The sequence below is a fragment of the Chiloscyllium plagiosum genome, chromosome 11, assembly GCF_004010195.1.
Source record: "Chiloscyllium plagiosum isolate BGI_BamShark_2017 chromosome 11, ASM401019v2, whole genome shotgun sequence".
Classification (NCBI taxonomy): domain Eukaryota; kingdom Metazoa; phylum Chordata; class Chondrichthyes; order Orectolobiformes; family Hemiscylliidae; genus Chiloscyllium; species Chiloscyllium plagiosum.
In genome coordinates this window covers 14,641,392-14,666,220 of record NC_057720.1, presented here as the reverse complement: position 1 = coordinate 14,666,220, position 24,829 = coordinate 14,641,392, and the positions used below count along the sequence as shown (strand labels likewise).

General features: G+C 41.3%; 1 protein-coding gene across 2 annotated transcripts in view; it reads right to left on the bottom strand.

Moving 5' to 3' along the window:
* Positions 1-1,642: 1,642 nt before the first annotated feature.
* Positions 1,643-24,829, bottom strand: part of LOC122554156 (serine/threonine-protein kinase N2-like) — a 117,200-nt gene continuing 94,013 nt past the window's right edge. Inside the window, exons 8-18 of one of the 2 annotated variants that reach the window (XM_043698731.1) lie at positions 17,590-17,775; positions 13,414-13,523; positions 12,052-12,195; positions 11,898-11,973; positions 11,548-11,716; positions 7,491-7,611; positions 6,124-6,260; positions 5,898-5,973; positions 5,713-5,804; positions 4,767-4,943; positions 1,643-1,724 (exon numbers count right to left, since the gene is read on the bottom strand). In XM_043698731.1, the coding sequence (XP_043554666.1) occupies positions 1,658-1,724; positions 4,767-4,943; positions 5,713-5,804; positions 5,898-5,973; positions 6,124-6,260; positions 7,491-7,611; positions 11,548-11,716; positions 11,898-11,973; positions 12,052-12,195; positions 13,414-13,523; positions 17,590-17,775 (1,355 nt within the window). In that variant the 3' untranslated portion in view covers positions 1,643-1,657. Of the gene's footprint in view, positions 1,725-4,766; positions 4,944-5,712; positions 5,805-5,897; positions 5,974-6,123; positions 6,261-7,490; positions 7,612-11,547; positions 11,717-11,897; positions 11,974-12,051; positions 12,196-13,413; positions 13,524-17,589; positions 17,776-24,829 lie in introns of those variants that run through there. The other variant, XM_043698732.1, reaches the window with a different exon arrangement.

The window sequence follows — 24,829 nt, the reverse complement described above, 5'->3', positions numbered from 1 at the left end:
AATGAAGAATTTACACAATTATTTTTTGAATGACACTATTTTGAATCTGCTTCAAGATAGGGCACTTTGGATTATACGAGATTCATTGGAAACTGTTCCTCCTCATTTACCCTATCAAAGCAAATTAGTATTTTTAAAAATAACCATTGAATCCCACAAGATAAAAGCAAATTACTGCGGATACTGGAATCTGAAACCAAAAGAGAAAATGCTGAAAAATCTCAGCAGGTCTGGCAGCATCTATAAGGAGAGAAAAGAGCTGATGTTTAGAGTCTAACTGACCCTTTGTCAAAGCTCCTTCTGACATTATTCGACTCCTTAACTCCAAACTTTTCCTGTTTCTTGCCATCCCTCGAACCCCATCTCTTCCAGCCCCAGCCCTTGCCGTGTGTTGACCATACCCTCTGATCTTCCTCTCTCTGAGGCTGAGCATGCTGTTCTCAGCAAAGGACTCAGCTTTGTACCCTTCCATCCCCACCTCATTGAATTCCGGGCTCAACATGATGCTGAGCTCTTCTTCCGTCGCCTTCGCCCTCACTTCTTTGGGCAAGAGTCCTCCCCCCACCCCCCGCTCCACAGATCCTTTCACATCCCTCCAACATTCCACCTCTAATTGGACACCCACGCCAGGACAATTTCCTGTCCTCTATCTTTTCATTGACAATTGTCGACGGGACATTGGCCGCCTTAATTTCTCTGCCCCTCTTACCCATTCCAACCTCTCTCCATCAGAACTTTCTGCTCTTTGCTCCCTTAGGTCCAACCCCAACCTTGTCATGAACCTGCTGACAAAGGGGGTGCTGTGGTCACCTGGCATACTGACCTCTACCTCGCAGAGGCTGAGCGCCAACTCTCAGAGTCCTCCTCCTACCTCCCCCTGCATCATGACCACATCACTGAGCATCAAGCCAAATAGCTTTGACAAAGGGTCAGTTAGACTCTAAACGTCAGCTCTTTTCTCTCCTTACAGATGCTGCCAGACCTGCTGAGATTTTCCAGCATTCTCTCTTTTGGCATTGAATCCCATCATTTCTGCTCAGCAGGGAGGGGGAGTTGGGGGAAGGGTAGAGATGAGAGCTGGGGGAGGAGGGGAATAATAAGCAGAAAGGATTACGCTGAAATCAGATAACAATAATAAATCACTAACCAGCAATCTCAAAAATAATTCAAATTATCTGACCCTGTCCAGGTGACACTTGTTGCAATTATCTTTGAACATTTTTTGAACCTTCAACTGCTTTCAAAATACAAGATATGGGGCAATTGTGCATTTACATGTGGTCATTTTGGTAACCTTACATAATATTTGCTTAGAGGGTTTCCTTCTGACATGCTGGGCCCTCTTTGACAATCAGTTCTTTTAGCAGATTGTTTAAAATGGTTAAAATTTGCAAAGCCTCATCCAGAAAAAGGAGTTTTTTTTAAAAAAGTATTTCCTTATATACTCCATGAACATTAATATTTGCATATTCCACAGCTAGAACTTGCAGTCAACAGTGCGCCTTTAGATGATCAGGTGATTCGGTAACATTATTGCAAATGAGCAGTTATTTGCTGTAGTGTGCATCACACCATATTGGCACCTATACATGGTGGAACTATTCTATTAACAAAAGAAACCTAAAAGCAGACCAATAACTACCAATTATTTTGCTACTTACCTATAAACTATCTTGTGTTCGTGCAAATACTGTAAACCAAGAACCACACAAGCAGCATAAAACCTATCACAGAGAAATCAAGTTAATTAATATTTTAAAAAGCTTAAATTACAATTGTATTTCTAACTTAGCATACCGTCTCAGAAAAGGTGACAAATGAGTGATCGTTGAGAATTTTCTTTTGCCTCCCGCTAGTTCTACCGATACAGTAGACAATCTTTCCTAGCTTTCTCATCTCCTCAGGCTCCTTGTTACAAGTTTTCAACCAGACCAGAGTCTACATGAAAACTACAAAAAAATGAACTGAAGCCTATTTATTGAGCAACAAGTGGCCATTTATTTCTTCGAGTCAGTATCATCCCTCAAATGAGATCAAAGCTGATCTGCAAGCTAACTACATATCAGTTTTTGATCTTTCACTATTAACAATGTTGACAGAATTTTGTTACCGAGCCTCAGATTTAAAATCACCTTGCCTAGTTTCAATTGCTATTTCCAGAAAAGGATTCAAAATTTCTAACACCCTTTGAGTGTAGAATAAATGTTTCCTAATTTCAATCTCGCAAGGCAGGCAGAAATAGTTACTCTCCACCTGCCTACTCCCTCCCCTTAATATTTTGAAAATTTTAACCAAATGAAAACTTCTAAATTTCAGCATTTACTAGTTATATAGTGCTGCTGTGAAATTAAACCTTTAGCATCCAAGTATCATTCATGTAGATTTACGCTACATGCCCCCTCCAAAGCCAATATTTCCTCACTATGTGGTAACGAGAACTGCTCAGTCTTCCAGTTCCTCCCTTGTCCCAAATAATCAGGCTGAGGTAATGAATTTCTGAGCCTTGACATAATGTGTCTCAGGACTGAATACAACATCAGTTAACCAGAAAAGGTGATGTCACAAAATATTAACAAAAAAAAGGATAGGCAAATAACTATAACACTTAAATTGCAAACATTATATTAAAAAAATGGATTATTTGAAAATAATTATTTCGCTGTAAAGACTGACCGGCCTACAGAATAAACAGCATGCCTTTAGAATTCCACAAGGCAAGAAGAATGCTCAGTAAAAGAATTTTTGCTGTAAAAGAAATAAATGCTCTTTCACGGGGTGAGAGTTTCACTACATGCTGCTCATCCTTAATTGTCCTGCTAGAGATAGTGGTAGTTTCTTGAACAATGTGTTACATTTAATACTGGTAAGGCCACAGTGCTATCACTAATGTAAAATAGAAATCCACAAGTCTAAAAGAATTATTATTAGCTTGCTTTCATCATTCAGTCTTCATGTAGAAAGAGACTAAAAGTTTTAAACGCAAATCATTTAATAGTCCTGACTTAATTAACTGTTAAGGTCTTGGATTACATTTGAAGTGCAGTCACCTCTGGAGGTAAGCATAGAACATAGAACAGTTCAGCACACTACAGGCCCTTTGGTCTACAATGTTGTTCCGATCATTGATCATAATCTGAGACCAACTTAACCTACACATCCCTCAATTTGCTGCCATCCATGTGCTTGTCCAGCAGTCGCTTAAAATGTCCCTAATGTCTCTGAACCTACTACCACCGCTGGCAGCGCATTCCATGAACCCACCACTCCCTGTGTAAAGAACCTACCCCTGACATTTCCCCTACATCTTATTCCAATCACTCTAAAATTATCACTCCTCGTGACAGCCATTTCTGCCCTGGGGAACAGTCTCTGGCATTCTACTCTATCTATGCCTCTCATTACCTTGTTCACCTCTATCAAGTCCCCTATCTTCCGTCTTCTCTCCAAAGTGAAAAGCCGAAGCTCATTTCAACCTCTCTTCATAAGATAATCCCTCCAATCCAGGCCGCATCTTGGTAAATCTCCACTGCACCCTCTCTGTGAAGCATCTACATCCTTCCTGTAATGAAGCGACCAGATCTGGACACAATATCCCAAGTATAGTCTAACTAGGGTTTCACAAAACTGCAGCAAAACTTCAGTTCTTAAATTCAATCCTCTGTTCATGAAAGCCAAAAACGCCATATGCCTTCTTAACAACCCTCTCAACTTGGGTGGCAACTTTGAGGGGTCAATATTCATGGCTTTTCGAGGGACAGGTCATGCCCTCACAAGCCTTACTGAGTTCTTTGAGGATGTGACGAGACAAGTTGAAGCAGGTCGAGCAGTGGATGGGGTGTATATGGATTTCAGTAAGGCATTTGATAAGGTTCCCCATGATACACTCATTCAGAAAGTTAGGAAGTATGGGATACAGAGAAATGTGGCTGTCTGGATACAGAATTAGCTGCCAAAAGACCACAGTGAGTGGTACTGAATGGAAAGTATTCCACCTGGAAGTCGGTGACCAGTGGTGTCCTGCAAGGATCTGATCTTGGGCCTCTACTCTTTGTAGTTTTTATAAATGACTTTGATAAAGTGGAAGGGTGAATTAGTAAGTTTGCCAGTGACACAAAGGTGGGTGGTGTTGCGATAATGTCAAGGACTGTTGCAGGTTACAACATGACATTAAACAGGATGCAGAGTTGGGCTGATAAGTGGCAGACAGTTCAACCTGCATAAATGCAAAGTAATTCATTTTGGAAGGTCGAATTTGAATGCTGAATATAGGGTTAAAGACAGGACTCTTGGCAGTGTGGAGGATCGGTGTGGGCTCACTCCGTCATTCCCTCCCTCCTTCCCTTCCTCTCTCCATCATGACAACCATTATGCTCATTAAAAGTCTCAGAGATGGCAAAAATAAATGACAATTTATTTCCATTGTGATTAATGGACACAAGTGACAAGGAAACAACCTGTCATATTCTAACAAATCAACAGGAAAATAGCATTAATACAAGCAAGATGCACTGATTTAGTTAGTGTCACAGTATTTTTGTTTTTGGTGTTGTTATCCAATGACAAAAAGATAAACATCAAAATGTTTTTAGTGAAATTGTAAGGATCAATATTGCAGCAAGGATTTACTTTCATCATTTCTGACAGTCAATAAGGTGCTCTTTGCTTCAAATTCAGAAGTTTAAAATGGGGGTCAAGTTCTCTGCATAGATCAGCGTTGTTGCCTAAGTAATAAGCTGTTAAGAATATAAGCACTGGTTAATACTTACACAGCCCTGGGTTCGGAGAAAACATCAGCATGAATGTGCATCATCAAATCTCCACCAGGAGCATATTCCATTACAAAACATACATGATCTTTGGTCTGAAAACAGGCAAAAAGATTGACCAAAAACGGATGCCTGACACTGTTCACAGTCTCAAAAATTCTCTTTTCACACATAAGGCTGCAGATAGGAGTGGAAACAAAACAATACAATTAGGTTTTACACTTCAGCAATGAATGCAATTCCAAAAGTACTTATCAAAAGTACACAAAATAGCAACTTACTATTGAATCTGACAACATTGCCAATGATATGGAACTAAAAGTGATGCTCTAAAAACAATTTTATTTCAATATTATTTTCTAAATTTTACTCAAGCCTGCTGCTTTAATCTACAAGTAGAAACACAGAAGAAAAAGTCAAATGTCTGCTATAGGCAAGGCGTATCGGTAAGCCCTAAATTTCAGTGTTAAAAATATAATCTTAAATATTTATCTCTACTGCCAATAGGATGACACTACACTGCAACAGGCATGGTCCAACTGGTTTGCTGATTTGCTTTTCCTTTTGCTCTTTGGTTCATTAGAAGCCACAGCACGAGCGTGACTTTTCTTCTCAACTTGGTTGGCTACCCGTGATGTATTGGTTGCAATTGGATTAAAAACATGGCCCTAAAGTTAAACATATTAAGCTTGCACACATCAGCCAAGTAAATGAGAGAGAATGGCTTTCTCACACATATGGTCTATATCAAGTGCTTGCAACATCACCAACGCCAATAGTCGGCAAAGAATTACTGAAGGTGGCTTGAGGAGTTCTTTCCAAACTTCCTGCTTAGAATTTCTTATATTTAAAAAATCCTGCTTCCATTCTTTCCCGTAGATACCTAGGAACAAAATTTATAGGCTACAGAAAATACTCTGACAACATACAGTTCTTAAGATCTTACCTGTCTACCTCATCACGGGCCACAATATCTCCTTTCTTCAAGGCTTTAATAGCAAACATTTCACCAGTGACTTTGTACTCAGAAAGAAGAACCTACGTTATGTATAGATTGAAAGTCAAATATTAAATTTCACCACAACGGTTCAGAGCACAAAACAGACATTGCATTTCTCAATTTAGGATTACCTTTCCAAAGTGACCCCTGCCAAGTACAGCAACACACCTGAAGTCCAGAAGACTGAACTGGAATCTTGGTTGCATTCTGAAGAATTAAAAGATGAAAGATCTCATTATAATAAGTCTTAATATATACAGTTGCAGTTGAGTTGATCACATAGTAGTGACTATTTAAATATTTCTTCAAATCCATGAGCTCTTAAAATATACAGAGAGAAGGTTAAAAGTACTATACCGTTTGTCTTCTGACTGTGGGAGTGTTCGAAAGTTTAGCTCTGGGTGGGGTATCTCAGGCACAGAAATGATATTGTTCTCTACCTTGGAAACAATATTGTTTCTATCATTTAGGAAATCAAAAGTTGAGAGTGCTTCCTATAAAAAGGAGAGTAAAACAGAATTAGAACATTTTTTGTTTTGAAGCAGAAATAGCAAAAATCAAATGAAAGGTGTAGCACCAAAACAAGTGCATCACAAAAAAAGTGCTCCAAATTATAACGTTTGAACTTTTCTTTGAGGGAAATGTGTCTAAGAGAAAGATTGCCTAACTCAAAAGCAATGGTGAGCTCTTCTTGGAAAGATGAGGCTAACAAGTGACCTAATTGAAATTTACAAGATGATGAGAGGTTTTGACAGAGCCAAGAGAAAACTATTCCCTTCAGCAAGTGAATCAATAACCAGAGGTCAGAGATTCAAAATCATTAGCAAAATATTTGGAGGCAAGATGATCTTTTTTTCACCCAGTTGAGGCCTAGAAGACTAACTCAAAAGAATGGTGGAAATGGATTACATGAATAATTATAAAATTAAGCGGAACACACTCTTGAGGGTGCAAACGAAAAAAAGCAGAGATGTAGGACTAACCACAACTGTGTTTCTGTTCCAGTTCTTTGAAAGCAATGATCTGAATGGCTTATTTCCATGCTATAGTTCAAATTCGATTGTATTTCGGATCATTTAGTCGTCATTGACAGCTTTCCTCCACCCGACCCACCCACCCCAAGCTGTGGTGATTAAACTGCTCTTTGCATCAAAGTAACTGTTCACTCATTCTCCCACTCTGATTTAATTATGAATGTTATTCAATAATCTATTGCTGTAATCAGGGCACACCATCGACTATGAACACCCATTTTAAAATACTGCTTTTTTACCATTTGAGTGGTCACTATGACCTTCAGCTGTGTGCAAAAGCTAGTCTTGTAAGTTCATATTTATTTAAATTATACACACTGAGAACGACAGAGCTGTCTGCTCACCATGATTTAAATCTGGTGGCTTGAGGCAGTCTGGAGACAGACCGCCTGTGCGGAGCCTCGACAAGAGAACAAAAGAAACTTCTGCTTCAAGAACAATGGACATTGTGACTATAACCCACTATTTCCATTCATGACAGGCAGTGAAACTGTAAGTCTTTGTTGTATTATTTTGTATCACTCAACAGGAAAAGTCCTTACAGTGTAGGAGTCCTCATGGCATAAACAGTAAAACAAAGCAGCACTCTGAATAGTCTACTAGGAATCGATTTTGAATTGCTTTACAATAGCACAGTTATAGAACTTAGGCATAATTACATTTAACCTTCCCAGTATTTCATGTTCATACCTGTACATTATCTGGAATTCTTACTTCTGTTGTGGTCCCACCAATTTCTCCAAGAGATGAAGCTCTTGGAGGAGCAGGTGGTGGTTCTGGTTCAAATTCTAGTTTCGTTACTGGTAGATCGCTGTAAAGTATTAATATATATGAGTCAAGTCAGAGCTTAAATACCAAATTCTTCAGTTCATTTCATGCACAAGGCTTTAAATCCATTAAAAGCACTGCAAAGATCCAATGGCCAAATTAGATTCTTGATACTAACTTGGACTCAACTCTGTAGAACTGGTCATAGTGGCCAATGACCAGGTCACATGATAGAAATGAGAGTCGTTGCACATAGTTAAAAAAATCTCCACCTTTGCCACTCAATGCCAAAGCTCAAAAAATTGAAAGCTCCAGTTTCTCAACTCTTTAGACTCCAAGATAGTGCCTCGGTCGCAAATTTTCCAGCTTTATGAAATCTCGACACCAGAGTCTAAGCAGAAGCAACAGCTATTTCTATAATTTTATTTTGCACAGCATTATTACCATGGAAAGAACTGAGAACAGTTGTAAGATTTAAGGATGTTAAGTTTAAGAGACCAAGTGGGTAATTCAATCGAGGGGTTTAAAATTATTAAAAGTAGTTCACAGGCTAAATGGACAGGCAGAAACTATTTCCTCCAGTAGTCAGGTATGATGGTGGAACCCCCGAACAAGGGGCCACAAAATTACAGCTCATGCTGCTCAGGGTAAGGTCAGAGAATACCTCTTCATGCAAAAATCAAACTTTTGGCCACAAAAAGCTATTACAGCTGGGCATCAACTGATATTTAAGAATTAAGACACCAAATGACTGTCTGCTGCACTCCGTTCTCCATATGTGGAATCACCGAGAATTTCCAGAGTAAGATAAATAGGAGCTCACTGACTATGGCCATTAATGATTTTTTTTTTAAAAATCAAAATTGAAACAGTTGAGGATGCTGTAAATCAGAAACAAAAACAAATTGCTGGAAAGGCTCAGCAGGTCTGGCAGCATCTGTGAGGAGAAATCAGAGTTAATAGCTCTGAGGAAGGATCACCGGATCCAAAATGTTAATGATTTCTCTCCACAGATGCTGCCAGACCTGCTGAGCCTTTCCAGCAATTTGTTTTTGAGGCAATGGTCATGCCCTACTACGTCAAAGAATTGGCTGACATGTTTACACTGCAAGCCCAACCAATGCAAAGCAAGTTTTGCTTATGACTTGCCTTTAATAAATTTGTCTCATCTCTTTTGCATTATTCACCTCAGAATTCATAACTACTGCCAAAATCACTTGCAACTACTTAAGTTAACTGGCCTTTATATAGCACTCATATCCATAACATGTCCCAAATAATTTCAGACTTCATTTCGTTTTTCATTATAGTTACTGGCTTAATGTGATAAATATAGCAACCACTTCAACACACCATGTTCCCTAGCCAATGTCTCTGTCTCAGGCTTGCTGCACTGCTCCAGCGAAGCTCAGCGCATGCTGGAGAACAGCACCTCATTTTCCACTTGGGAACTCTACAGTCTTCAGGACTCATTATGCTCATTCAAACATCTCATCTGATGTGTCCATTGCTCACAATGTGGTCTCCTCTATATTGGGGGAAGACAGGAAGCCAACTCACAAAATGTTTCAGCGAACATCTCTGGAACACATGCTTCAAACAACTCCACCATCCTGTGGCTGTAACTCTCTCTCCCACTCCACTATGGACATGCCTCCTCCATCGCCAAAACCAAGCCACCCGATACCGGAGGAAGAACACCTCTCTCCCTCATAGCCCTACACACGGATGAAAAAAAACAATTCGACTGGGACAACACATCTATCCTGGGACAGGCTAAGCAAAGACATGCCAGAGAACTCCTAGAGGCCTGGCACTCCAACCACAATGCCATAAACAAACACACAGATCTAGATGCCATCTATCAACCCCTCAGAAAACGAACAGGAAATGACATCACCACAAACCCCAGGAACCCCATCCAGGATAAACATATAAATAGAAAGCAGGAGACAACAGCTTCGCTTCACTTGGAGGTCGCCACTGATTATGTTACCTAGCCAGGTAATGAAACGTCTGGATATCAAACCTACAGCTCAGCGAGCAAACCTACACACTGAAGAACAACTCATCTTCAGCCTTGGGACCCTCCAACCACATGGCATCAACGTTGACTTCACCAGTTTCCTCATCTCCAATCCCCACACCTCATCCCAGATCTAACCCTCCAACTCGACACCACCCTAGAACTGTCCTACCTTTCCATCTTCCTTCCCACCTATCCATTCCACCCTCTCCTCGGACCTATCACCATCACCCCCCACCTGCATCTACCTATCGCCTTCCCAGTGATCTCACCCCACCCACCTATTTATCTCTCAGGCCCCTTCTCCCCCTCTCCACCTCCTCCCACATTCCTGATGAAGGGCTTATGCCAGAGAGATGTTGATTCTCCTGTTGCTCGGATGCTGTCTGACCCACTTTCTTTTCCAGTGCCACACTGATTCATTCTGTAGGCTGATTATCTACTTCATCTGTCCAACAGTTCTTCGCTCTCTTCCTCCCCCCCCCCCAACTCCCACTGTATCTTCTACATAAAAACCAACATTTTCCTAGCTGCAATCAATTCTGAGGAAGGGTCCCTTGACCGTAAACATTGATTTCTCTTCAGAGATGCTGCTAGACTTACTGAGCTTTTTCAGCCATGTTTTTCTTTCTGATTTACAGCATCTGCTGTACTTTCAGTTTTTAAATATAGTAACCAATTTGCAGATAGCAAGGTTCCACTTATAGTAATGAGAAATTTCCCTGATCTGTTTGAGCTTGGTCCAGAAAACCTGGAGAATGCCCTACATTCTCTTCAACTACTGGAACATCAGAGTTGAGGCAAAGTGGAATGTGGTTAACCATTGACCAGAAATTGAACAAGCCAAATAAATACTGTGACTACTGGAGCAGGCTGAAGGCAAAGAGTTCTGCAACTAGCAACTCACTTTTCAATGCTTCGAATAGAATAATCCCACTTGCCTGAACGAATGCTGCTCCAACAACATTCAAACAGTTATCACTATCCACTGGAAAGAAGCCTGCTCGATTGGCACCAATCCATAGTGACAGCAAGTGTTTCTTTTTGAAAGATGCACTGCAGTAACTCGCTAAGGCTCCTTCAACAGCACCTTCCAAACTTCAACCTCTATTACTCAGAAGGACAAAGGCAGCAAATACACTAACACCACCATCAGTAAATTTCCCCTTCAAGCTGCACATCATCTCAACTTGGCACTTTGTGCCATTTGTTGTGTGTTGTTGGGTTAAAAACCTGGAAATGTCCAGCATTTATCAACATCACAGACTGCAGCATCTCATGAAGCACCTCATCACCAGTTTCTCGAGGCCAATTTAAGATGGGAAATAAATGCTGATATAGCCAGTGAAGCCCACATCTCATGGAAGAATAAAAAAAGGTTCAGCTACAACTGAACACTTGCATAAAATTCCTCCCACTCATCAAAACAAAATATACTTTGAAGACAATATAATCAATTATAGCTCTAACAAATATGAGTGACTGAAAAACTCAGAGATGCATAAGATCCATAATGTCATCTTTCAGATCAAGCTGATAGGATAAAATTGTCTGAAGTGCAACATCATTCAGATATAGTTTTTTGGCAGCATCTCTAAGTCAAACCAAGTCTGTCTATCAAAATAACATGGATGACCTACAACCAAAAACATTATGCAAAGAATCTGTAATTAACTGTATATTTGCATTATGTTCAAAAAGTGCTGCTTTGGACTTCTCCTTGCTGACATGAGTTGCTTAAAACCATGATGGTGGACTTAAAAAGATGAAACTGAGTTTATCCCATTTCTCAAGTTAATTATGTTTCAAATGCCTATAATATAAATTTTGGAACTTTTTGATCAGAGTTCTCTTAAACAAACAAAAGATAAAAAAAAAATCAGTCCTACAACATAGACACATTCATTGCTTTCCACAGACATTTAAAAAAAATAATTCAGACAAAATACACACTTCGTTGAATCTTTTCTTGCTGAATGAGAAACTGCTGGCACCGCAGCAGGGATAGAGGCTGGGGGGCTGAAGGTGCCAGAATTATTCACGGTAGGAACAGCTCTTCTCACCAATCGCCCCCATGTGGCGATATTAATATTCATCTGAGGGGCTCGAAGGAACGTTTTGCCTGTAATGAGAAAAGGCAGGTTGAAAAAGACAGCTGTTCATCAACTTGTTGCAAAGATCTTATATGATCTACTTTTACTCACGCAAACAACATTCTATGCTAGGTGACACCGACTCTTCAACAATTAACTGACTGACTTATTTTTAAACCAAACAGTCCATACTTGGATTTGAATTTTTACCTTGCTGCTTTGGGAAAATCTTCTTCTGTCGTTGAAGTTTTGGTCGCCTCTCAATAACCGGATTGTAAAAAGTTACCTGGAAAATACAGTTGAATATGTCGCACATGATATAAATACAGGAGCAAACGAAGTCAGAATTTTGGATAATCCATACCTCTGCAAAGAGTGTACCCTGTGGCTCTAGATACAAGCACATTCCATGCCGTTGATTATCTAGGAAGTCTTCTAACCGAAGAAATTTCACAGCACAGAGGGAACGCCAATCACGCCAATACACAGACATCTCCAGTTCACGCGACTAAACAAAATTCAAAACTAAATTTGATTAATTTAAAAACTAGAAGCATTATTCAACAAGACTTAAAGATCTCAAGCTTCATTAACTTGGAATTGCTTATTAAGATCGTAGACCATTACACCACTTCATATTTTCAATTACACAATTTGGTCTTGCTCCCAAACTTTGAAGAGACAATAGTGACAAGCGCAAAGCTTGGTTCAGTGACAGGTTTGCCTGCCACTATACCAGGGCAAAGAGCAATTCAAGTTTGTATCAAAAGATTATTCATGTGGTAATTTGAAATGATTTGAAGCACTTTCCAAAATTGACGAGGGAAAATTCCATGAGATGGTTGTTACAGATTACTGCAGCATCCCATCCAGAACAAATGACTACATAACAACTGGTCTCCAAAACCTGTTGGTCAAGACTGTGCAGTCACCAAAATAAATTATAAACTGATTCTGAAGTGCCAACTACAATTAAATGTCAGGGCGTTATAATGTAAATGTTTTTGCATTGTGACACCATTTGGAGGCTTCAGAAACTCGAATTCCCTCAGTGTGAGTGGTAATGCATACCTGAGAGAAGAGAGTTTTTTTAGTGCTTTAAAAAAAAGCTTAGATTGGGTTTTTCAGAACAGGACATCAAAAATACAAAATTTTAAGGGACTTCCAAACAGTTAACTCTGTAGGAGTGCCATGACAGCCATTGCTGTTTTGGAGCTCACCACCTCAAAAAACTTTGACTTGTAATCCCACTAGGCATTGACCTCCACGCTTTGGGAAGCCCAGTATTACATCATGTCAAAGTTCCTGCTATTTTATTTGAGAGAGTGTTCACTTGGGAAGTACCATTGTTCCAGAATTGATTCTATTTAAAAATTGGAGGCCAATTTTGAGGATGAAAGATATTGCAGAGAAATTTTACATGAACTATTTTGACAGGCTCGAAGGCAAGTTTGCTGAAAAACATCTGCTGGCAATTGGGGAATCCTAGAATAGAGTTCAACCATATTTTTACATGGCCCAATTAATAGCTAGCTACTAATAAAATTTCATGACTAATTTAGTTTTGCAGCCAGACTTCGGTCTAAATGCCATATGACAATTTGTTCAGTTATAGTTTTGACAAGCATTAAAACCGCAGTGATTAAATTCCAGCTTCGAGCTCTCCCTCATTAATAAGGCAACGTCCTACTTCCAAGAAAGAAGGTGCACAGTTTCTCTTGCTTACCCGATCTAGCTCTAATGTAAATTTCTGATCCCACGACTGATTGGAAACCGGTTTCCAACTAGTTTGTCCAACAACTGTATTGTCCAGCTTCAGTACAGCACCAATCTCATCTGTACAGAAATAAATTCTCAGTTAGATAGTGCCAGAGGACTGGGACTTCCTTGAGCTCTCTCTCAACACAACCTTCAACAAATAAGTAAATTTAGGATTCTGTGTGCTGTAAGCAGAGCAGGGCAAAACAAAATGACTAAGCACTCTCATATTGCTGATCAGGACCAGTAACCTTCCACATTTAAATACTTTCTGAACTGAATGAGGAGTTTAGGGAGTGCATTCCACTCTTCATCTTTACATGCCCCACCCAGCACTTTTCCCTTCATAGCTCTAAAATAAGTACAAGCTGGCCAATCATACTTCTTTTCTACTTACAAACTAAAAGATTTCAAACCTAGTTTGGCATAAGCTAACCACTACTTCACATTTAGTTGACCTTTTGTTCTACTTATTTCAAATCATGCTGAGGGCCTTGACCTAGGCTTGTACACACACGCTCAAATTAATTTTAGGAACAAATTTAAACCAAGACTGTAATATGTACAGTTTTAAGTTAATTGCATTTATAAAATCCAGCTCAGCAACCAAACCTACATGCAGAACCTCAACCTGAGCTACAAATCTTCTCAAAATTCACTATAGATTGAATCTTAAGAGCTTCAGAATAGACAAGCCACTAAAGGATTGTGGGTTTGCCTGCACTAATTACGCTACTGAAACATGGGACAAAAATGATTTGTAAGCATTTGTTCCTGCCAGCTTTTAGTCAGGGTGAAAAAGAATGAATAAAACTGTAATTTACGTTAAGGTTAAGCAACCAAGATGTGGTCCACATAGGCACCATCGACATAGGTAGGAAGAAAGGTGAGGGAATCTAAGGCAGAAATTCAGGGAGCTAGGGTGGAAGCTTATAGCTAGAACAGAATCATCATCTCTGGTTTGTTGCCACTGCTACGTGCCAGTGAAGCACCACTGGAGAATGGTAACCTGAATTGTAGTTCCATGATACAGGAGGTTAAGGGTACTGAGGTCAGGGATAGGTGTACAAGGTCGCGAGAGGACACCAGCAATCTGGATGTTGGTTTGAAATGTGTGTACTTCAAATGCCAGGAGCATCTGGAATAAGATGGGTGAACTTGCAGCGAGGGTTGGTACCTAGGATTTCGATGTTGCAGCCATTTCAGAAACATGGCTAGAGGAAGGACTGGAATGGTTTTGCAGATTCTGGGATTATAGATGTTTCAGTAAGAACAGAGAAGATGGTGGTGGTGGTGGTGAACGGGGCAGGAAAGAGTGGTTGGCACTGTTAATCAAGGGTAGTATTACAGCAGCGGAGATAACATTTAAGTACTCATCCATTGACGCAGTTTGGGCAGAGGTTAGAACAGGAATGGAGGGGTCACCCTGCTGGGCGTTTTCTATAGCGTTCTGAATTTTTCCAGGGATGTAGAGGAAAGGATAGCAAAGATGATTCTCGATAGGAGTGAGAGTCACAGGGTAGTTGTTATGGGGGACTTTAACTTTCCCAATATTGACTGGGAATATTATAGTTCAAGTAGTTTAGATGGGCCAGTTTTTGTTCAATGTGTGCAGGAGGGTTTTCTGACACAGTATGTAGACAGACCAACAAGGGGCAACACCATATTGGATTTGGTACTGGGTAATGAACCCAGCCAGGTGTTAGATTTGGAGGTAGGTGAGGACTTTGATAATGACCACAATTCAGTTATGTTCACAACAGCAAGGGCAGGGATAGGTATATACCACAGGGAAAGAGGTAATAACTGGGGAAAAGGCAATTATGATGCGATCAGGCAATATTCATCAGTTGCATAGGATGGGGAAGGAAACTGCAGGGGATGGACACACTTGGAATGTGGAGCTTATTCAAGGAACAGCTATTGCAGGTCACTGATAAGTATATACCTATCAATCAGTCAGGGAGGTAGTTGTTAAGACAGAGAGCCATGGTTTACTAAAGAAGTTGAAGCTCTTATCTAGGAGGAAGAAGGCAGCTTATGAGAGGATGAGGCATGAAGGCTCAGTTTGGGGGCTTGAGAGTTAAGTTAGCCAGAAAAGATCTAAAGACAGGGCTAACAAGAGCCAGGAGGGGACATGAAAAGTTGTTGGCGGATAGGATCAATGAAAACCTTAAGGCCTTCTATAGGTATATCCGGAATAAAAGAATAAAGAATGACTAGAATAAGCTTACAGCCAATCAAAGATAGTGGTGGAAAGTTGTGTGTGGAATCAGACGACATAGGGGAAGCGCTTAATGAATACTTTTCATCAATATTCACATTAGAAAAGGGCAATGTTAATGAAAATACAGAAATACAGGCTACTAGATGAAATGGGATTGTGGTTGACAATGAGGAGATTTTAGCAATTTTTGTAAGATCTGAAAATAGATAAGACCCCTGGGCTGGATGGGACTTATCCTCTGATTCTCTGGGAAGCCAGGGAGGAGATTGCAGAGCCTTTGGCTTTGATCTTTATGTCATCATTGTCGACAGGAGAAGTGGCCAAAGACTGAAGGATAGCAAATGTTATTCCTTTGTTTAAGAAAGGGAATCGAGACAACCCTGGTAATTACTGGTCAGTACGCCTTGCTTCAGGCATGGGTAAAAAGTGTTGGAAAAGTTATAAGTGATAGGATTGATAATCATCTCGAATGGAATAATTTGATTAGGGATAGTCAACACAGTTTTGTGAAGGGTAGGTCATACCTAACTAACCTTATTGAGTTCTTCGAGGTGGTGACAAAACAGATGGATGAAGGTAAAACGGTTGATGCGATGTTTATGGACTTCAGTAAGGTATTGATAAGGTTCCACACAGTAGGCTATTGCACAAAATACGGAGTTTCGAGATTGAAAGTGATTTAGCAAATTGGATCAGAAATTTGCTTACTGAAAGAAGACAGAGGGTGGTGGTTGATGGGATATGTTCATCCTGGAACTGTTACCAGTGGTGTGCTGCAAGGATCTGTTCTGGGGCCACTGCTGTTGACCATTTTTATCAATGATCTAGATGTGGACGCAGAAGGATGGGTTAGTAAATTTGCAGATGACACTAAGATAGGCAGAATTGTGAATAGTACCTAAGGATGTTGTGTTACAGAGGGACATAGATAAGATGCAGAGCTGGGCTGAGAAGTGGAAAATGGAGTTTAATGCGGAAAAAAGTGAGATAGTTCACTTCTGAAGTAGTAACAGGAATGCAGAGTACTGGGCTAATGGTAAAATTCTTGGCAGTGTAGACAATCAGATCGGTGTGTCCTGGTGCATAAACTCCTGAAAGTTGCCACCCAGACTGATAGGGTTGTTAAGACGACATATGGTGTGTGGTGTTTATTGCTAGGGAGATTGAGTTTCAGAGCCACGAGGTCATGCTTCAGCTGTACAAGACACTGATAAGGCCTAGAGTACTGCATACAGTTCTGGCCACCGCAGCATAGGAAGGATGTGGCAGCTTTGGAAAGGGTTCAGAAGAGATTTACTAGGATGTTACCTGGTCCAGAAGGAAGATCTTACAAGGAAAGGCCGAGGGAACTGAGGCGGTTTCGTTGGACAGAAGGAGATAGAGAGGTGAGTCAACTGAGACACAAGATAATCAGAGGGTTAGATAGGGTGGACAGCGAGAGCCTTCTTCCTCAGTTGGTGAAGGCTAACACGAGGGGACATAGCTTGAAGTTGATGGGTGATAGATTTAGGACAGGTACCAGAGTAGATTTTTTACTCAGTAGTGGAGTGTGGAACGGCCTGCCTGCAATAGTAGTATACTCGACTATGTTAAGGGCACTTAGTGAGCATTGGGCATACATATGGATAATAATGAAAAGGTGTAGGTTAGATGAGCATCAGATTGATTTCACAGGGTGCAACATCAAGAGCTGAAGGGCCTGTACCTTGCTGTAATGTTCTATGTTCTATTAACAGAGGAAGGGTGCACAAATACATAAGCCAACCTATGCTGTATTTTGATTCAACAACTCCCAGTTCCTCCATCAAGAATGAAGTAACGTCTTGTAACATGAAGTTCAGAAAGATGGTCAAGTTCTCTGATGCTCAGACGATGCACAAACCCATAAAACATATGTTTATTTAAAGTTTACTTAACTGGACAAATCTTCTGTTTTGACAGGATACCGGCTATTTCCACTTCTGCCTTTGCTAGTTCTGCTTATGAAGGAGGACCTGGTTTCATTTGGGCTCCAGCCAGGCAAAGGAACAAATGTATTTTTTGATCGACCAGGAACTGTCTCCAGCAAGTCTTGACATCCCATAAGCCTAACCTCTAGGCTACCTGGTTGACAGAAGAAGTAGTTATTTATCAAGAAATACATTAAATAACCTTAAGCTCCTTTACTTTACAGCTAGTTTAAATTCATGACTTGAAACACTTTGATCACTCAATGCCATTAATATCAAAACCTTTACGGATGTGTTAAGTACGGATCCTGAGGAACAAGTCGGTTAAAACTGTGATGCAACTGAAGGCAGGGTCAGTTTTGAGGAGATTTTGAAACATGTTGACAAAAACTCAAAATGATAGGGATGACATGCACAAAAAAGTTTGCATCATAGAAGCAAGATTGAGGAAGGTTACAATGTGAACAGAACAAAATTACAGCTGGAGAAGTTCAAGGATCAAATAACAGACTTTACATACTTGGGATTTTCTGACACCTTTGAGAAGGTATTTTGACTGTCGTGTAAATGGACCATCAATATACAACATTCATCATCCGACTGTAATAGTCATGAAGTGATTTTAAAAAAAGGACACTGCTAACCGAGGATGGCTGGGATCACCTGCCAGCCTGGAATATGCAAAACTGGCTGCATTGGAATACTCACTTTAAATCAGGTGGTGCTGAAACAGAGACATTAAGAGATGCTCATCTCTTGTTTTATATAGGAAGATTAAAAGATTGCCTACAACGGAAGAACTGCACAGACACTGGAAACAGGGTGGGACAGCGACTCATTGGTTAGCACTGCTGTTTCTGTGCCAGGGATCCAGGTTTGATTCCAGCCTTGTGCGATTGTGTGGAGTTTGTACGTTCTCCCTCCCTCAATCTCAGAGATCAACACTGGTAAAAGACACATTGTTTGCCAGGAGATCAAAATTATCTGCTAGATTTGCCATGCCTGAGGATATAGGCCAATTCCACATCAAAACCATTGAGGCTCTTCAATTACAACATTGGCATCTACCAGAAATGGAAAACTGGCAGCATATGTCCAGTAGATAAAAAGCAGGTCCAGTCTAGCCCAGCCACTTCCTCACCTAGCAGTTTACTCTTGATTAGTAAAATAATGGAAAGGCTAATCAACATTATCAAGCAGCACTTGCTTCACAATAATCTATTCACTGACACTCAGGTTCAGTTAGGCCAAGGCTGGGACAGCATTCATTGCTGATTCCTAGTTGCCATGGAAAAAGGTGGCTGTGAGCTACCGCCTTAAACTGCTGCATTCCATTTGCTGTAGGTAAACCTAAAACAACAGATGGGAATATTCCAGGATTTGAAACTAAAGGAATCATGACATATTTCCAAGTCAGGATGGCAAGTGCCTTGGAGGAAAGCTTGGAAGTGCGCCCACATATCTGCTGCTCTTGTCCTTCTCGACGGCGGTGGTGATGGGTTTGCAAGGTGCTGGGTGGAGTCACACTCATTTGATTTATTGTTGTCACATGTACCCAAGTACAGTGAAAAAGTTTTGTTTTGTAAACAGTACAGGCAGATCATAACATACAAGGACATATAGATCAGAGGATGTTTAGACAGAGCAAGGCATGCAAGGTTATGGCTGCACAGGAGGAGCACAAAGCAATATCAACATTAGATTTGAAATTAGAGTCCATTCAGGAGTCTAATAACAGCAGGGAAAAAGCTGTTCTTGAACCCACTGCTGCAGGTGTTCAAGCTTCTGTATTTTCTGCCTAACAGAAGAGGTTGGAAGGGAATATTACCAGGGTGTGAGAGGGATCTTTGATGATGTTGGCAGCAAGTGTAGATGGAGTCCATGGATGGGAGGTTGCCTTTCGTGATTGCCTGAGCTGTGTACACAACTTTCCGTAGTCTCTTATGATCCTGGGCAGAGCAGTTGCCATACCAGGGCGTTATGCATCCAGATAGAATACTTTCTATGGTACTTCTGTAGAAGTTGGCGAGGGTCCTTACGGACATGTTGAATTTCCTAAGCCTCCTGAGGATGAAGAGGCATTGTTGTGCCTTCTTGACTATCACACCTATGAGAGGGGTCCAGGGCAGATTGCTGGTTATCGTCATTCCTAGGAACTTGATGCTCTCGACCCTCTCCACCCCAGCTCCACTGGATAAATAGGGGCATGTTCTCCTCCTTTCTAGATGAACTCAATGATCAGTTCGTTTGTTTGCTGAGAGAGATTATTATCACTGCACCACAACCCTTCATCTCCTTCCTGCATGCTGACTCATTACTGTTTGATATCCGGCCTACGACTGTGGTGTCAATAGCAAATTTGTAGATGGCGTTTGTACAAAATTTGGCTACACAGTCGAGAGTGTACATAGAATATAGCAGCAGGCTGAAAACATTCTTGGGGGGGGGGGGGGGGCGCTCTGGTGTTGAGGATTATCATGGAGGAGGTGCAGTTATCTAACTTCACGGTTTGTGGTCTGTGGGTTGGGAAGCTGAGGATTCAGTTGCAGAGGGTGGAGCGGCACCCTGGGTGAATTTGGGGGGGGGGGATTCTCATAGTTTCAACATTAGTTTGGCACCAATCACAAAAAGGAAGATAGTAACTTCATGACTATCTTAGATATTACAGTCAAATGATGAATGTTGTTAATTGATGGTCCATTTACGCTACTTTAACTTTCCCTACATTGACTGGAAATGCTACAACTCTAGACAAAAACTGATCCATCTGAGGTGCTAATTTGTGAAGGAGGGTTTCCTGACACAGTATGTCAAAGGGCTGACAAGAGGGGAGGCCGCACTCTGTGCTTTGTAGTCAACCAGGCCAGGTGTTTGAGTTAGTGGTAGGTGAGCACTTTGGACAGTGAGACAATAATTCGGTTATGTTTAGTTTAGTGATGGAAAGGGATGGGTACATGCCACAGGGCAAGAGTTATAGATGGGGGAAAGGGCAATTATAATGTGATTAGGCAATACTGAAGATGCATAGAATGGGGTAGCAAAATGCAGGGGATGGAGACATTTGAAATGTGGAGCTGGTTTAAGGTACAGATATTGAGTGTCCTTGATAGGTATTTCCCTGTCAGGCAGGGAAGAAGTAATAAGGCAAGGGAACCATGGTTTACGACAGAAATTGCACCTCTTGTTAAGCGGAAGGAGGAGACTTGTGACGTTGAGACGAGATGGTTCAGGTGAAGCAATGGAGAGTTACAGATTAGCTAGGAAGGATTTAAAGACAGAGTTAAGAGCAGCAAGGAGAGGACATGAGCAGTCTTTAGCAGGTAGAATAAAAGGAGAACCCTAAAGCTTTTTATAGGTATGTGAGGAATAAAAGGACAACTGTGGTAAGAATAGGGTCAGTCAAAGACAAAAATGGGAAGCTGTGTGTGGACCCTGTGGAGACTGGAGGGGTGCTAAACAAATATTTCTCATCTGTTTTCATTCAGGAAAAGGAGGATATTATAGAGAAGAATGAGATATCGGATATTAGACTAGAAAGGATCCAGGTTAATAAGAAAGAGGTGTTATCAATTCTAGAAGGAGTGAAAGTAGACAAGTCCCCTGGGCCCGATGGGATTTATCAGAGGATTCTCTGGGAAGCTAGGGAGGTGGTGTTGGAGCCTTTGGCCTTGATCTTTGACTGGTCAATGTCGACAGGTTTAGTACAGAGGACTGAAGAAGGATTGCAAATGTTGCGCCCTTGTTCAAGGGCAGTAGAGATCACCCAGGTAATTATTGACCAGTGAGCCTTACGTCTGTTGTAGGAAAAGTCTTGGAAAAGATTATAAGAGATAGGATTTATCATCAATTTGATTGCAGATAGTCAACATGGTTTCGTCAGGGTGGGTCATGTCTCTCAAACCTCTGAGGTTTTTGAGAAAGTGACTAAGCAGGTGGACGATGGTAGGGCAGTTGACATGGTGTACATGGATTTCAGTAAAGCCATTGAAAGGTTCCAGATGGATAGGCTGTTGGAGAAAATGTAGAGGCATAGGATTGAGGGTGATTTAGCAGTTTGAATTAGAAATTGGTTTTCTGTAAGGCAGCAGCGAGTGATGGTTGATGGAAAATATTTAGTCTGGAGTCCTATTACTAGTGGTGTGCCACCAGGATCTGTTTTGGGACCACTGCTCTGTCATTTTTATAAGTGATTTGAACACAGGCATCGGTGGATGGGTTAGTGAGTTTGCAGATGACACGGAAGTTGGTGGAGCAGTGGGCAGTGTGGAAGAATGTTGCATGTTGCAGGGGGACTTGGATAAAGTCCCTGCAGAATTGGGCTAACAGATGGCAAATGGAGTTCAATGCAGATAAATGTGAGGGGATTCACTTTGGGAAGGATAACAAGGAGGCAGAGTACTGGGTCAATGGAAAGATTCTTTGTAGTGTGGATATGCAGAGGGGATCTTGGTGTCCATGCACATAAATCCCTGAAAGTTGCCACCAAGGTTGATAGTGCTATTAAGGCAGCATACGGTGTGTTAGGTTGTTTTGGTAGAGGAATTGAGTTCCAGCACCGTAATGTCATGCTGCAATGTAGAAGCATTGGAAAAGGTACAGAGGGGATTTACCAGGATGTTGCCTGGTCTGGAAGGATGGTCTTATGAGAAAAGGCTAAGAGAATTGGGTCTGTTCTCACTGGAGAGAAGGCAGCTAAGAGGGATTTGATGGAGACATACAAGATGATCGAGCTATGGTTGACAGTGAAAGTCTTTTTCCTAGGATGATGAGGGGGCATAGCTACAAATTGAGGGGTAATACGACTTACGACAGATGTCAGAGGCAGATTCTTTACTCAGTGGTTAGGGGGTGGAATGCCTTCCCTGCCAACTCAACCACATTAGGGACATTTAAATAACCCTTGGATAAGCATATGGATGATGGGATAGTGTAGGGGGATGGACTTAGATTAATTCACAGGTCGGCACAACAGAGGGCCAAGGGCCTGTTCCGCGCTGTATTCTATGTTCAACTATCTTCAGCTACTTCATTAACAACCTTCCCTCCATCATAGGAGAAGCACAAATGTTCAGCACTATTCAACACTACAAGATACTGATGAAGTCTGTATCCATATGCAACAAGACCTGGACAATATCCAGGCTTGAGCTAACATGCACACCACAAAAGTACTAGTCAATGATCTTTAAAAAGAAAGAAGCCAACCATCGATATTCGACGACACTACCATTCTTAAATACTCCATTATCAAAGTCCCGGGGGTTACTATTTATGAGAAACTGAACCAGACCAGTTACATAAATATAAGATTACTTACAGTGTGGGAACAGGCCCTTCGTCCCAACAGGTCCACACCGACCTGCCGAAGCGCAACCAACCCACCCAGACCCATTCCCCTAACACAACGGGCAAGTTAGCACGGACAATTCACCTAACCTGCATATTTTTGGACTGTGGGAGGAAACCGGAGCACCCAGAGTAAACCCACGCAGACACGGGGAGAATATGCAAACTCCACATGGTCAGTCGCCTGAGGCGGGAATTGAATCCAGGTCTTTGTCGCTGTGCTAACCATTGTGCCACCCATTTTTTTGCTCCACCAGGGACTTGTCCGACACCGATGGGGCCAATCCGAGGACCTCACTAAACAATCCAATCTGTCCAATATTGTGACTGCAAGAACATTTCAGAAGCGAGAAAACCTGCAGCATGTAAAAGTCACCTATCCGCTCCCCAAAGCCAATCCATCATCTACTACACAGTCGAGACTGAGGAAATACTTTCCACTTGCTTAGCCAAGTGCAACTCTAACACAAGCTTACACAATCCAGGACAAAGCAGCCATCTTTATTGGCACCAAATGCACAAATACCTACTCCCTCCACCACAGAAGCACTGTAACAGCAGCGTGCACAATCTACATGCTCTGCTGAAATTCACTGAAGTTTTCAGACTGCACTTTCCAAACCCACGACCATTCCATCTGGAAGGACACAGGTAATAGGTACACAGGAACACCACCGGCAGGTTTCCTACCAATTCACCATCCTGACGTGCAATATCATTTTGTTGTTCACATGGTCAAAATCCTGGAAGCCCCTCTTCAATGGCATTGAGAGTTTACCAACAGCAAATGGACTAGAGGCTCGTGAAGGCTGCACACCATCACCTTCAATAACAACAAGGCATGGGATAGCCTAGCCTGTGACACTCTCTATCGAGGAACAAAAGCCCCTGGTTTCACACACAACTCAAGAATCCTAACAACTTTAAACTACAACTATCCCATGCAAACCTTAAAAGCAACAAAAGTCTCGGCCTACATTTGGCAATGGCAATGTAGTGCATGTGGAAAGAATGAATAAATATATCCTAAAAGTATGAACAACTGAAGTTTGTCAAGGAGGAAAAGGATCTTGACATTACTGTATCCAAATCCTGTGAACTCCATGGCCAGTACGCATTAACTAAAGCAACATAAAATATTAGCTTGCATTTTCAAGAGTGATTTGTTAACACATTAGGTTTGATTGCTTGTGTGGTGGCTGGTGATTTACAGGCACTTGAAAAGATTCAGAGGAATGCTACAACAGTAATTGGCTTACCAAACCTTAGTTACTGAAGTAGCTTTTAAAAAATGAGTATTTGTTTTTCAGAATCATTAACTGCACGAGAATCTGATGAGGCACTAAAGTAATCAAAGTTACACACCAAATACACAGATTATTTGAATCTGTTAGCCAAAAAGTGCACTGGTGCAACGGTAATAGAACTACATATATCTTTCTGTCAATAGACAGACTACTAATGGGATATATGGATTCGTTGCATATCTACAATGGAGAATGGGATCAGCAGTTAGTCGCAAATCAAATGATGATGAGTACTCAAGGGTCGCAACTTTTCGAGTCATAGAATCATACGGCATGGAAATAGACCTGTCGGTTCCATGCTGACCAGATATCCTAAACTGATCTCGTCAGTTTTGCCAATATTTAGTACATAGAGATGTACAGCATGGAAACAGACCCTTTGGTCCAACCCGTCCATGCCGACCAGATATCCCAACCCAATCTAGTCACACCTGCCAGCACCTGGCCCATATCCCTCCAAACCCTTCCTATTCATATACCCATCCAAATGTCTCTTAAATGTTGCAATTGTACCAGCCTCCACCAGATCCTCTGGCAGCTCATTCCATACACATA